This window comes from Carassius auratus, chromosome 4 (genome assembly GCF_003368295.1).
Source record: "Carassius auratus strain Wakin chromosome 4, ASM336829v1, whole genome shotgun sequence".
Lineage (NCBI taxonomy): Eukaryota > Metazoa > Chordata > Actinopteri > Cypriniformes > Cyprinidae > Carassius > Carassius auratus.
Genome location: NC_039246.1, coordinates 23,218,134 through 23,233,232, shown reverse-complemented (window position 1 = coordinate 23,233,232; position 15,099 = coordinate 23,218,134). Strand labels below are relative to the sequence as shown.

The 15,099-nt window shown below is 37.6% G+C and overlaps 2 protein-coding genes across 4 annotated transcripts in view; both read right to left on the bottom strand.

Annotated features, from left to right (window-relative positions):
• The window catches only part of LOC113056868 (ankyrin repeat and sterile alpha motif domain-containing protein 1B-like), a 63,964-nt gene extending 60,394 nt beyond the window's left edge, over positions 1 to 3,570 (bottom strand). The window contains exon 1 of the mRNA XM_026223775.1: positions 2,972 to 3,570. Within this exon, the coding sequence (XP_026079560.1) occupies positions 2,972 to 3,102 (131 nt within the window). The 5' untranslated portion in view covers positions 3,103 to 3,570. The remainder of the gene's footprint in view (positions 1 to 2,971) is intronic.
• A 2,236-nt stretch (positions 3,571 to 5,806) lies between these two features.
• The window catches only part of LOC113063172 (UHRF1-binding protein 1-like), a 34,813-nt gene continuing 25,520 nt past the window's right edge, over positions 5,807 to 15,099 (bottom strand). For 2 of the 3 annotated variants that reach the window (XM_026233394.1, XM_026233410.1), the window contains 6 exons: positions 14,893 to 15,043; positions 14,750 to 14,788; positions 9,818 to 10,074; positions 9,259 to 9,370; positions 8,878 to 9,038; positions 5,807 to 7,601 (listed from right to left, as the gene is read on the bottom strand). In XM_026233394.1, coding sequence (XP_026089179.1) covers positions 7,461 to 7,601; positions 8,878 to 9,038; positions 9,259 to 9,370; positions 9,818 to 10,074; positions 14,750 to 14,788; positions 14,893 to 15,043 — 861 coding nt within the window. In that variant the 3' untranslated portion in view covers positions 5,807 to 7,460. The remainder of the gene's footprint in view (positions 7,602 to 8,877; positions 9,039 to 9,258; positions 9,371 to 9,817; positions 10,075 to 14,749; positions 14,789 to 14,892; positions 15,044 to 15,099) is intronic. The other variant, XM_026233402.1, reaches the window with a different exon arrangement.

The window sequence follows — 15,099 nt, the reverse complement described above, 5'->3', positions numbered from 1 at the left end:
TAAAAACTATAATTATATTTAACAGCATTGTGAAATTTGCGTTTTTTAAAGATTGGCTTCAGGTAATCGCTAGATGATGGCAAAGGTAATCTAAAGGTGATGTAAGAAATGAGCAGATACAATTAAATATTCAATCATATTTAATTTATCGATACCTATATATCTTTAATATCAGCTGATAACCAATAGGGGACCCATCTACTGTTCATCCTTAAAAAAAATACTGTTGGAACTTAAAAAAAATTCTGTGCAATGCACTCTGTTGTAAGTTCAAACAGTATACAACAATAGCTGTTTTTACGCATATTTTAAAGTTTCGCATCATAAACGAGTGATGGAACGCCTAATAAAAAAAAAATCCATTACGCTCACTATCATATTAAAATTATAAAATTCTTAAGATACTGAAATTCTTTATTTTGTGTTTTGTTTTACTAGATAGATAGATAGATAGATAGTATTCCATTATGAACATTCTGAACATTCTACAACTCTTTAAGTGACCTTTGACCTGTCACAGACCCGCCCTCATTTTCAGATAAGGCCATGTGAATCCTCCTTGGGCAATGCTTCGTCACTAACTGTGACGCTGCAGAGCTCACAGAGAAAAAAGCACAACTTCCAGCACTGTGGACATATGGACAGGGCCAGACCCCCCCAAAGCACCGCACTGTCCCAATCCTCCAGCCAACAGTCCTGACCCAATAAGAGAAAAACACAAACACAAAACACTTCCTACCTTCCAACCAAACAAACCTCAAGGATCGACCACAAAACAACAGAACAATGCCTTCTGTGCCCTATATTAAGGAGCGGTGGGATTCTGTCAGCTGTTGCTGCTGGAAAAATGCCCTAATACCAGGCCGAGGGATCTTTTGTCCAGGCAGCACACGCGCAGTATTGATTATATTCGCAGTTTTAACCAGCAAGGTGGCTGGTGTCTGAGCCGGGCGGCACACTTCTCTGCTCGATCAGCCTCTCTTGCTCTCACAGACGCGAGCAGGCATGTCGTTCCCAGGTGCCCTTCCCCCACCTCTGCCTGGCCATTCCCGAAGCATACGTTTCCTTCTCTCTGCTCCACACATTTGTCATTTTACATACTGATGTGGAGATGATCGTGTTCCTGAAATCATATACCTGAGAACTGCAAACACAAGCGTGCACAGCTGATCAAACATCACACATCAATCACACAGAGTGAACAGAGCAACACACACTAGGTACAGGAGAAATCACTCTGTATTACGAACAGTACAGTGTGTTAAAGTTATTCTGAAGGTAAGATTTCTTCTTTTATGACGCCTTATTAACCCTTCAATAACTGCATGCTGCACGTCGTATCTTAAACATATATTATTCAGTCAATCAATAAAATAAAATATGTATCTGTCACTATAGAATAAACTCACTCCTTTGTTCTCAGAAATATTAGTTTTTATTTATTAGTTTTATTTTACATCACTGGAAGTTTATTTTTTTGTATGCAAAAATTTTAATTCATAAACAAAAATAGTTTAAATCTCCCACTGTCTTAAACTTACTAATTTCATCCCTCTGACTTATAAAAAAAAATACAAATAAAAAAACAAAAGACTTTCACTGCTTTATGAGTAAAATAAAAGAAAACAAAACAATAAAAATTAAATTTAAAAAAAGAAGAATATTTTTTTTTTTGCCCATATAATTAAAATCAATTGGGGTCCAAAAATGGATCTCAAACCACATTGACTTTCTTTGCATGGACAAAAAAATACAGCTATTTTACAAAATATTTTATTTTGTGTTCCACAGAATAATAAAAGTCAGGATTGGAATGACATGAAAATAAATGACCGTATTTTAATTTTCGGAAGAAAAGCCTTTAAGTATCAATTTATTCTCAGATGTTTCTTATAAAATGCCTTAGGAGACATACAAAAACTGAGTTGGCATACAGTAAGAGCGGGGCTGTCATTACATGGTGGCCCGGGATAAAATTTTATGGGTGGCTCCACCACCCTTCATTAGGCCAAATGAGCAGGACCATGGGCACCCCCTCACTGCATTCCCATCTGATTCCCCCCTCGTACAGAACTATGAAATGAATGTGGGCAGTGTACAGCCCAGATCATTTAGTCTTGGAAGTATTTGATGAGAAAATCTTGAGTTAAAGGGACAGTTCACCTGAAAACTGACAATACAAAACTACAATTCAACATTACTCACACTGATGTTGTCCCAACCTGTATGATCTTCTAAGACACAAAAGAAGATATTTTAAACAATGTTGGTAACCAAAAGGCTCTGCTTCTTTTTTGGGACCACTCCCAAATAAAATAAAATAAAAAATCTTCTTTTATGTTACAACACAGAAGAAAGTCAGTCATACAGGTTTGGAATGACATGAGGTTGGGTAAACAATGACAGAATTTTCATTTTTGAGTCAACTATCCCCTTAATACCATAATCTCAGACTTCTGATTGCAGACTTTGGTGTCTTGGCAAGACAGTTAAGACACTGAGCTCTCCTCTGCATCTCCAGAGCACACACGTCAGATCTCACAATGCAAGTCTATCAGGATACAAACAACAGCACTGCTTGTAATTAACATTAATGCGCACACTTTAGGGATGACTGGTGGATTTCTAAACCGCTTGAACATGTTTCAGACAGATAAGCCAATGTCTAATCAAAGTTTGAGACGTGTAACCCAAAAAACATTAGAGAGTTTACAGACGTTGAAACTAAATGTCACAGCGGTCTTCCCTATATCCCGACACGCACCGTGTATGAGGGGCGCAGTGGGTCGGGGATGCCTAGAGTGGGTGTGTGTGTGTGTGTGTGTGTGTGTGTGGTGTGATGTATTGCATTGCTCAAGCAACTGCAATCCTTCTGTCTGTATTGATACAAACAGCACGACTTCCTGAAAGCCCTTTTATTTCAGACACACATAGCCTACATAAACTTATCCGCCACGGTCTGTTTTCATACCTGAGTAACCCAGGCAGAGGTATGGAGCCCGAGCCCGATCCCAGCAATCCTTTCTTCCCACTCAACAGCTTCTCCACCAGCCCCACATTACCGGTCCGCGCCGCCTCCAGCAGCTCCTGCTCCTTCCCCATCCCGGACACAAGTTTAATCCACGAGAACAAAAACAACCCGGACTGAACGGCGAGGTCTGCTTTTAGGAAGCCTGCGGCATGTTACTGACAAACAGACGCTCCGCCGCGCGCTGCTGTATGAATAAAGCCGCTAGTCCATACCGGAGCTCAATGTTGGAATGATGCACCGGATATTTCCTGTAACACGGTCCCAGTGTAGCTGTGCTCCTGACCGGCCGGTTGCCTGGAGAAGCCCTTTAAATCTCACTCACCAGCCGCTCTCCACACGCGCTGTTCTCCGCGCGCTCTTTCTTTCTCTTCTCTTCTCTGTGTGCGTGTGTGCGCGCAGTTGTACTGACAGCAGGGCGGCCCAGCATCAGTGTTTCTCTCTTTCTGTTCCTATATGGCAGTTTTCCGTTACGAGAAGAGAGAGCTGCTCCGGCTGGGCGTGGAGTCACGGACACCGAGCACTGTTACTGTAACCTTGTTTTGATTTCATTGGCGCACGAGGAGAAGATATCACATCATATTTTAAGACACGTTTCCACCCTACTGTGGTGGAGAGATGGTAATATGGTACTCCATGATTTCCATTTAAAAAAAAAACGTATAAATTAACGTAAAAAATATATAAAAGGTACAAATGGCATGGTAATTCTTTCAGTATTTATTTGTTTGTTTTGAAAGACAAGAATATTAATAATTTGCCTAATATTGATGATAAATCAGAATATAAACATGCCAAGAATGTGGGGTTCATGTAAACATGTTTCATGGTAAAAATAAAGGCAATATTCTCGTTTTCAAGAATACAGTAGGGGGGGGAAATGCTGTATTTAATAACAAACACAGAACATTCCGCTAACGTTGTTTGATTCCTGCTTGGTTAAATGTCAAATTTCTAAACATTATATTAGGGGAGAACCTAAAATATTCTTCTGGGTTATGTTTAATATAATTAAGGTCATACAAACGGTTTATTTTGAACATTCAGTGTAAATCATTACAAATCCCAGATAATGTTACCCTAATATTTTGGGGAACTAAATAATAACATCCTAGTTTATTTAAGGTTTAGATTTTACAACCATTGAATAATATTCCAAGAATGCCCTGAGAACTAAAATTTGGGTTATACAAACAGCTTATTTAGAATATTCAGTTTTATTATTTTACCTGTTAACCTGAGCAAGGATGCCAGCATCCTGAATTTTACCAAATTTTACAAACATTAAAAGATGTTTCTTGTTCTACATTTTGCAGTTCACTGTATTTTTGTCTATTGTCAAGGACAGGAATGAGGGTTAATAACTGCAGAAATAAATGCAGTATAATAAATGCAGGATAGGCCCATAACAAGCATAAATGAATATTCTAAAATCTGTTGAGGATGATGCACATGTAAACAGTCACTGTTTGCATTTATATGCACACAAATATTCCTAGATTATTCTGGTCATATTCTTATTCCATGTCATGTTTACATTAACCAGATTTCAGTTTTATTAAACACTGTTAAAAGCCTTAATAAATCTGAAAACTGGTCCCTTATTTTAGTAATCATCTCATTTGGCAGTCATTCCATAATCTCATTCCATAATTTACCATGAACCACCACTATACTTTTTTTCTAAGAGATTGTATTTTTCAGCACTATAATTTTGAAATACTGAATGAACAGATTGCATTTTTTTTTTTTTTTGGTTTTGTTTACAACTTCACTAATATCACAGCATTACTTCCTGTGCCATTCAGCTGTGAAGTCTTGAAGAGAGGAAAAAACAGTGCTAAAGACTGGAGAAGGAACACGAGAAATGAAAGAGATGATCTGGTGTGTGTGTGTGTGTGTGTGTGTGTTTAAGAGAGAGAGAGGCAGCTGCAGGCCCACTGGGTGTTGGACAGAGTCACTAGATTTCAGCTTTGCCAAGAAACAGAAACAACCAGATCTTATGAGGCAGTTGTGTGCACGCTCTCTGCATTACTCACACAAAAACAAGCGGGTGTTCACTGTCTATTTAGTTTCGAACTCCAGGAATAAACTCCTTCATCGAGCAGCAAACAGAGCAGTATTCATCTGCCTTAATAGGCAATGCATAGAGTGGGATCGTACACACACACACACACACACACACACTTGTGGGCCTGACTTTACAATTCATGAGAGTACCACATGAGATTGAGGTTGTACAGAGGTGAAGCCAAACCAAACAGAGATCACACAGACTGAGACCCTTTTTTTTGGAAACTCATGGGAAAAGGGACCTTTTACTGTAAGTAGCACCTAGCAAAAGTGATTCATCCCCCAAAAAGTCAAAAGTTGATGTACAAAATACATCAAAACATTGTGGGAGTAAAAGCATGATACACTGGACCGAGTATTTTCATTTATGTCAGTTTCTTAAGTATTATGACATACATCCAAGTAATACACTGAAAAAAGAGAGAAGCCTGTTGTTTCATTGGAAGGTCAAGTTATGATATTTGAATAAAAAACTTTTTTTTAAATAATAAAATCACAAGGTCAGAAAATATGATTTTTCCACAATAACATCAGTAATGTATGTTTAGACAATATATTTCTAAATGCACGAATTTCCATTTCATGCCAACTTTATGACTAGGTAATTGATTAAGTGCATATTTTTCAGCCCAACAGGATCTCATACATATAGATCTTCATTTAATAACTCAAATAATTAAACAAAAAGAGGAGAGTTGAAACTTATTAATAAAACATTTGAAATTTTATTTCCTCATTTTATTTCAGATGTCTCAGGTCTTCAGCAGCTTCTGATGGACACAAGGAATAACTATTTTACAAGTTTGCTTGTTTGAACATTTGTGCTAAAGAGGTGGGCCTCCATCTATAATGGGCGTGTCTATTATATATTGAGGTGGGGCTAATGTGGCATGGGGTGTGGCCTAGAACTACAAAATAAAAGTTCTTGTTTCCTACAATCAGGTGTCATTCAGCTCTCCATGGTCAAGTCCTAACACCTGAAAAATGTTCTCCAGATGGAAGCTTGTGTTGTGAAGAGCATTAAAACATTCATTTAGAGAACAAAATGTGAGAGAAATATCGAGCAGTACCTCTGAAGTAGGTGTGCAGTCACAGGCACTTGTAGAGGCCGCTGTAGAGAGGAAAAACCAAGCAGAAAGAAAACAAAAGGGAGGAGACAGAGTGAAGCAAATCCAAGAAAACATTTAAATAATTTTTCCCTGTCCTATTTCATCATAAAACAGGCCCTTCTCTTTTAAAGTATAAATTAGAAAAGCCAAAAACAAAAATGTACTTATACAAACTCTTAGATTTCATTTCATCTAAGTGGTTTTCACTCGACATCCATCCATCCGTTTTTTCTTTTGTTTTTGTTTTTGTTTTTTTGGTGCAGAAATGCTGGTAATCAGATCAACAATGTGACAAAGCATCAGTTAAACATTCCATGTTCAGACTGAATGGTATTTTAACAGAAATAACCCCTGAAAATTAATAATTAACTAATATTTTGACTGTTGCAGTGCAAATATGAACATGAAAAGACAAACATGGAATGACCACGTTTTTAGTTGCGAATACTGAACTAATATCAAAGTGTTGCACTGCAAAACACAGAATCTGTCCATACAGTTAGAGAAATCGAGTCGTGCAAAATCCTGTAGTGTGTTTGTGAACATAATTCCGAAAAAATATTCCCATTTTTGAGATATTAACATAATGAAGGTAAATTTGGACTACACCAATTCAATGGAACTTATTAACAAAACATTCTTTAACTACTATACATAACCACAAAAGTATTAATCACTAGATATTATAATGTCTTTAGTTATTGTTTAACAAAAGAGTTCGAAGCAGTGCAAAATCATTTTTTAAGACATTCCTCCAAAGATATGACATTCAACATCACACACCCTGACACTTAGTGTGTAAGACTGCTCTGGGGTTAAAGGTCAAGGGTGGAATGTGCTTCTACATTGTGTACGAAAGTTTGAGAGAGATAGTGAGAGAGAATGTGAGTTCATCACCTCTTTGCTCGTCGACACAAAAATTAATGAAGTGAAAGACATAATGAAAACAGGAAGAGAGCAACACAAAAATCTGTGGAATTCCACAGGCTGTCCGAAGAGACTTTTCACTTGATTTTTTCTGATGCTAAAGCTTTGTGTGTATACTATAGTAAAGAACACTGTTCTTTAAGAGCAGATGCCACTGATTGCAAAGTCTAGATCCCGAGGTGAGATCACCGTCCCGGCACACATACCATCCTCTTCTCGGATGCAGAGTTGGGATTTTTTATGGGGCCGGGCCCCTCCAAGCACTCTGCTGCCCCCCAGTGGCAGGTGTCAGTCCTGTATGCACACACATACATGCACTGCCACTAGCTGTTGCTGCCCCTGCTGGTGAGTTTGAGGTTCTTCATTTGATGCTGGAGAGAGTCTTTCTCCATATGGGCTTCCGCTAACGCCATCTTGGCTTTGGAGAGCTCCAGTTTCAAGCATTCATTCTCCTCCATGAGCAGCTGTGTGGATAAAAATAAATAAATAAACAAACATCAGCTTGGCACACAAAGTGTTTATTGTTTATCAGTCTAGATTTGCTAGATATGCAATTGTCATTGTATAATTGGGGGGTTATATTTTGAATAATTGTACTTTTTCACTAAGGTCCACATTTAATATTAATCAAGCTTTTACACCAACAACTTTATAGTTATGGTTTAGTTATGACCATTTTCTACACACTTTATTTGGCCCTCAGAATAATAAAAAAGAACTACTGTGAGACTTCTACAACTAAAATGATCAGGCGGCTTTTTAGAAACAAACTCATATAAGTCATATTTTGCCAAAGTTGGACATTTTCAGAAGAATATGCAGAGCTGTAGGTGCTACACCTTTTTACAGTTATCATTAGTTATTTCTTTAACTAATTTCTTTTTAATTTTAACAGCATCTATCTTAATTATTACATCATTATGACTGGGTGAGACACCAAAAAGGCATCACTAGTCAGGTTTCCATTTCAGGTTTGTGCAAAACTTTTGCAAAATATTTTATATATGTCAATAGAAACTGTTGTGGAATGATGCTTTTCCATTATCCAATGTTGTGCGATTTAAATGAACATTTTCCTCTCATGACAAATCATTGCGATGGATGCTCCGGTGGCCATGCAGGAGTCATAATGCACCGTAGATGTGTGCAGTGTAAATAAGGGGTTATCCACGCTTTAATAGCAAGGAAAGCCCTTTATAATACGTGTGTAATATACAATTCTTTGATAAAAGCACTGTGCAATATATGGGATTTTTTTTTGCAAAATGTATGTTTCAATTAGGTGTATTTTCAATATTTTTTTCAATTTTAACAATTTGAAGGTTAATGGAAATGGGGCTATTGATGTGTAACTGCATGTAAATGTTACAGGTTTCTGTCATCGGAAATCAAAATATTTCAGAACAAGCCGTTGTTTGCAGCCTAGTTTCAATAAATGATTTTTTGGATTGAGGAAGTTCGGAGTTTTTATAGTAAAGTATGTTTTCACAGCACATAAAATAGATTTCCATAGAAAACTTCATTTTTTATAAAATGATCCCTTTAAAATGTAAATAAACCAAGTCAAAAAAAAAAAAAAAACAGCAATCTTGCATCACCGTTAAAGGATTACAAACATACATGGGTATTTAGATCACAAACCGAAATGTTCACATAAAGCTGCAATTTTACAGCATTATGTGGACGTAACCCAGATCATGCAAAAAATATTTTACATATCGCAAGTTGTTCGTTGTGTACCTGTTCTCTACTTGAGGGGGTGGGGCTTGTGGGTGACAGAGCTGCAGTCTGAGTGGCTTTCGGCTCACTGGCCACACCTACAGGAACTTCAGGGACAGAACTGAGCCTGCTGTCATTCACAGGCCCCGCCTTCTGAAGCTTTGAGTCCGCAGCACGCTCAGCTGTCCGAGGGGAGAAAGGGGGAGGGATGCGTTAAGTACGTGCATTCCTGAGGTTTAATTCTATCTCAAAATAATTAAAAATAGAGGCAAACTTCAAAGTAAAAGAGATTTGCATGCATGTGCCAAAGGGAGGGGAAATTATGCTATAAGGAACAATTAAAGTTTAGGAGAGGAGGAGGTAGCAGGAAGAGAAAAACAGGAAGTAAGGGACATGAATAACCTCCTCCGATGCTGAATGAGCCATCATCTTGGCGATGAATAAGAAGATTGTGAATATGCACGGCAATGGGCGTGGCCTCGGGCTCTGATGCTTTGTCACGGGGACCATCATCCTGATTTAAACACATATATTAGTACATACATGCTGGTTCCGGATAAAACTGTGAGCCTTCTTGCTATCTACTATGGTTTTTTTATTGAAATCAGTGCATTCTGGGATTGCAGCTCACTAGGTTTTGGAACTGAGGAGCTGTGCACAATCATGCATCGTATATACCAAAACATTGCTACTGGTGATAACTTTAATATCCATATCATGTTAATACAACATATTCAATGGTATCAGACATAACCCAGCACCAGAACCTACTGCTTTCACACAAAATCTTGTTGAGGACATGACAGATGTAAGCAAGACCCAAATTCAAAAAGCTCATCTTAAATTAGATTCATTGGCCAAAAAAAATAAAAATAATTTAATAATAATAATAATCTAAAGTGATAGCAGATGATAATTCGGATAAAACCTGATATTGTAACAGTCTTGTGTCTAAATGTACCTTCAGATTGACGTGTGTATCTTTGATGGTGATCTCCATGGGGAGAACCTGGGAGGTGGAGTCATCCTCCATGAAGAGAGCGAGGTTTCGCAGTGATGTCATGAGGAAGTCGGCACTGAAGGCCTGTAGGCGGCACTGCAGGAAGCCATTCTGTTCGGCCAGAGGAGAGTGAACCGCAGCGCCTGGGCCGCTTTCAAGCCTCACCTGCACCTCTGGATTTAATAACACCGTGCTGAGGTCCGACCCTGACCCAGAGCCTGGGAGAGAGAGATTGATAAATATCAGAAATTGAGTAATGTGCTAATATTTTCCTCAACAGACTTGTGCAATAAAAAGGTTATGTTAGTTTAAAGGTTCTGAGTTTGGATCCATGAAATGCTTTGTTCACACCGACAGATGTGTTCTTCAAATGAGATATACTGTAATTAAGACTTCTGATCATATCACCAAGCAAAGTAATATCTAAAAGTAATAGATATTACTTTGAGTTTAAATATTTTATTAGTTCACTAAACGCCAAGCTTCAATGAAGAAAAATGGTTCCTAGCAAGTGGCTTTGAGGCAAGACGAATGATCTAGTTCAAACAAAATCAACATTTAAATGAGAACATAAAGTCATTCCACTGATTACATGGTTTCTCAGCACATAAATAATTGAGCGGTCATGAAATATGGATTTGAGATAAAACTGTTTAAAATAAAACTTATCCATACAGTGTTATTATCTAATAATCAATTTGATTGTAAACTGCAATGTAAAAAACAATCATCCTGGCGAGAAGAACAGTGAAATAATAATACAGTAGTATTACTAAAGTCCTCCAATTTATTTCCAATACAGTTAATAACTATAACTGAGATGAAAGACGGCACCAGTTGCGTTTGGCTAAAATTAGAGGATGAGACCATGGTGTGAAAGAACAGTCTTAATTGGAGAATAACAGACTTCAGAATACTGCGATTGACCAATCAGAATCAAGTCCTTCAGACAGTGTCATGATAATGAATGCCAAACTCAAAGATACAAGCATATCAGCTGCACTTGAAGGCAGCAAGAAATGTTATGCCGATAATACAGTAAGTGTTCCTGCTGCTGGATAGCCTAATGTATCACTGATTATTTACATGCCATTAAACTTTTTCAACTATAGTTCCTGTAGCTCTCATTGATAATGAATCATTCAAACCACAGATCACGGTCAGTGTGAACACCCTTTTATATTTTAGATGCCGTTATACAAAATACACACAATAATAACGAAGATCTACATGATGAAAACACCATCTACTCCATGTTACTGCATGTTTCTCCATGCAACTCAATAAGCTTTGGATCTAAGAGGACACGTGAACGTGTACACAGTCACGCAGGAAAACAATGGATCACTAATGAGTAGAAAAATAAGGGCCCGCTACATAGACTGTGGAACCAGACGGCAAAGCAGGACACGGGAGACAGCCACCAGAGTCTAAAAATAGACAAATCCAAAACATTGAAACCCTTCACTTAAATTATGCATTGAATCCAAAATGTCAGCACTACAATGCCTGCGGTAATGAATAGAAATCTCATTGAAATTCATTGAAATTTCCTACAGCAGAGGGCAGAAAGGAGACATCAAATGATATCGGGGCTGTGCAGTTTGGCGGTCCCAGAGGGTCTCATGGCAGAGGAGTCCGCGGTATCTACTTCGCTGGCTGCCCTACATGTTCTTGCTTTCGAGAAGACTGAAGATTTGAAACTGAGACTGCATTAACATCCTCACCTCCTCTGCCCAGAACAGAGCGGAAAAACACCCGACGCAGAAGCTTGTTAAATAAGAGATATAACAGAGTAAAGAAATGGGGAGACAGAATACGCAACCAAACTCCTTACAAAAGTACTGAGGCATTGCTATGGTAAGATGATTGTAGCAGATGGTACTAACATAGTACACTAGCATATACTGATGATAATCATATTTATATTCTGTGGTATTTGCAGTATTCCAAAGCACTTCAAGGAACACTATGGTACATGTCCAAAAACATGGTTTTATCATGGTACTGTGTCCAAAAAAAACTTAGTACCATGTGCTTTTGTAAATTCAAAGAGTTTAATACAAATTTGACATGACTTTATGAATAAAATGTTTTTTTTATAATTATGAATTCCAACCTATGAATATTTATAATGTCCACTTGAATAATATTGGAAATTGCTTTCTTGCAATTTAACTCTAATAGAATAGAAATTATATGACTCAATTATAATCAATTCATTTTCATTCATTCTCTTTAATGCATGACAAACACGTTATTATGTATTGCTTCATTTACATTATGATTATAATATTGTAGAACAATATAGGGGTGGCTCTAAACTTTTGTCCATGTGCATGAAGTTCAGTTTAAATTTCTTGAAAGGAGAGTTGAAGGGATAGTTCACCCAAAAAATGATAATTCAGCCCTTTGTGTCGTTCCAAACCTGCAAGACCTTCTATCATCTTTGGAACACAAATAAAGATATTTTTGATGAAATCCGAGAACTTTCTGACCCTGCATGGACAGTAATGCCACTGACACGTTCAAGGCCCAGAAATGTAGTAAGGACATCATTAAAATATGTGACCCTGGACCACAAATTAGTATTAAGTGGCAATTTTTCGAAATTAAGATTTATACATCACCTGAAAGCTGAATAAATAAGCTTTCAATTGATGTGTGGTTTATTAGGATCAGACTATATTTGGCAGAGAAAAAATAGAAATACTGAGAAAATAACCTTTAAAGCTGCGGTACGGAACTTTTGACGCTCTAGCGGTTAATAAACAGAACTGTTTGCATCTTGCAGAAGAACATCGTAGCCGGAACTACTTCTCTCTGTTTATGTCTATGAAGAATCACAAAGGTACTGGGTTACTCCGCCGCGGTACCCCGAAGCAATCTAAAAGTCAGAATATAAACACTTATTATAGGTGCACCCTAGTGATTCAGGACAAGCTAAAAACACGGTTTGGAAAATGGATTCATGGTGTACTCGCTTATTATATACATTTTTCTACATTTTGAACACAAACAAAGTTACGGACCGCAGCTCTGATTGGTTGTTTTTTACCGGGAGCGGATGGCTTTCTGCAAATGGCAATAGGACCACTGGGAGGAGCCAGAGGAGCTTGGTTTTTTCACAGATTATCTGTCTCATATTCTTCTGTCAGGACATAATGACAGGTTTAACAAATATGTAAAAAATATATCTTTACAAAAGTTCCCTACTGCAGCTTTAAAGTTGTCCAGATTAATTCTAAGCAATGCATATTACTAATCACTAATCAAAAAATTATTTTTTCATATATTTATGGTAGGAAATGTACAAAATCTCTTGATGGAACATGATCTTTACTCAATAGCCTAATGATTTTGGCATATAAGAAAAATCAATCATTTTCACCCATACAAAGTTTTATTTAGCCATTGCTAAAAATATACCTCAGCGACTTAAGACTGGTTTTGTGGTCCATGAGGGTGAGTAATTAATGATAGAATTTTCATTTTTGGGTCAGCTGTCGCACTTCACACATCCAGCATCCTGTGTGAATACACTGGAGTTAGAAATGCTCCGACCCCATTACAAGGAGAAAAAGCGATCCGATCACTGGTATTCCTGTCATTCCGGACTCAACTTCTCGATTAATCCTAGAACAGATGTGACTAAAAACAAGCAAGCGCAGCACTTTCTCTCCCTAGTGAAGATACTGAAGAAAAATACTGCAGGAGGAAAAAGTGAATAAGTCAGAATAACTGAAAATAGAGAACATGGGAGCAGATACAGAGAAAGATACAGAGAAACAAGACTGGAAAAACAGAGGCAAGCAGAATCAGTCAAGAGAAACTGAGCAGAGAAAAGCCTAGAGATTAATCCTTGGAGAGGAAAGAGGCAGTGCACTGAAACAGCCCAGATAGATGAGTCTGTATGTGTGTGTTTATGTGTGTACAAAGTCTCCTGAACCAGCAGTTCTGCTACTGCGGAACCCAGTGGTCTGTGACAGTAGAGAAACAACAACACAATACCAAAGCAGCTATAGGAGAGAGAGAGAGAGAGAGAGAGAGAGAGCAGGGACCAGTGAACGAGAAAATGCTCCATTAACAGCACACACAACCTACAACACTGCTTCAAGAAAGTAAAAATAAAAAACTCTTATTTACATACTCGTCCACCAGCTGCCTAAATGTTTTCAGCCAAGGTGCTTTAAAGGGGTTCATATCAGCGTTCAAAAGTTCTAAGTCAGTAATTTATTTTATTTTTGTATTTTATAAAATTTTTGAAATACAAATTTTTGTATTTTTGAAAGCAATTCATACTTTTATTCAGAAAGGGTGTGTTAAATTGATCAAGAGTGACAGTAAAACATTTTCAATGTTAAAAACAATAAAAGTACAAATAAAGGCTGTTCTATTGAATCGCACCAGCTTTCATTAAAATATTAAGCAGCACAACTGTTTTCAACACTGATGATAAAAATAATAATAATACATTTTCTTGAGTGCCAAATCAGCTTCTTAGAAAGATTTCTGAAAGATCATGTGACACTGAAGACTGGTTTAATGGCTGCTGAAAATGTAGCTTTGCCATCACAGGAATATATATTAAAAAAAGAAAAAGAATAGAAATAAGTCATTTTAAATTGTAATAATATTACTATTTTACTGTATATTTCTTTTATTAAATGCTGTAGATGTAGCTTAGGTGACCATAGAGTGACCATGGAACTTTTTAATAGTAGTATTCTCGCTAAACACAAAAAGTGCTGAAAGAGTGATCACACAACACACACAACTCAGACTCATGCAAACTCACAGACAGAATCTACACTCACAAACATGCCAACGAACACACACACACACACACACACACACACTATGCAAAAATATGAAGATACACACTTGAAGTACCTTCGCAACTTTGAGCGACTGATGCTGTAGACAATAAACCTGAAGAAACGCAAACAGCAAGTATTTATCAGGTGTAACAGCAACTCTACACTACACACACACACACACACACACACAAAAACACACGTGTCAATCAGTCTTACCCAGGCCACGGTTGCTAAGATACTGCCGCAAACTGACATTGCCGAGCTGGTTGGGTCGGATCCGTCCTACCTCCAGAGCAACTGCTGTATCATCACCCTTCAGATCCAGAGAACAGCAGACTGACTGAATCTTCAAAACCAGCACAGACACCTGCAAATTCACGCAATACAGATATTTTATATATAGATACTAATAGATGCATCATC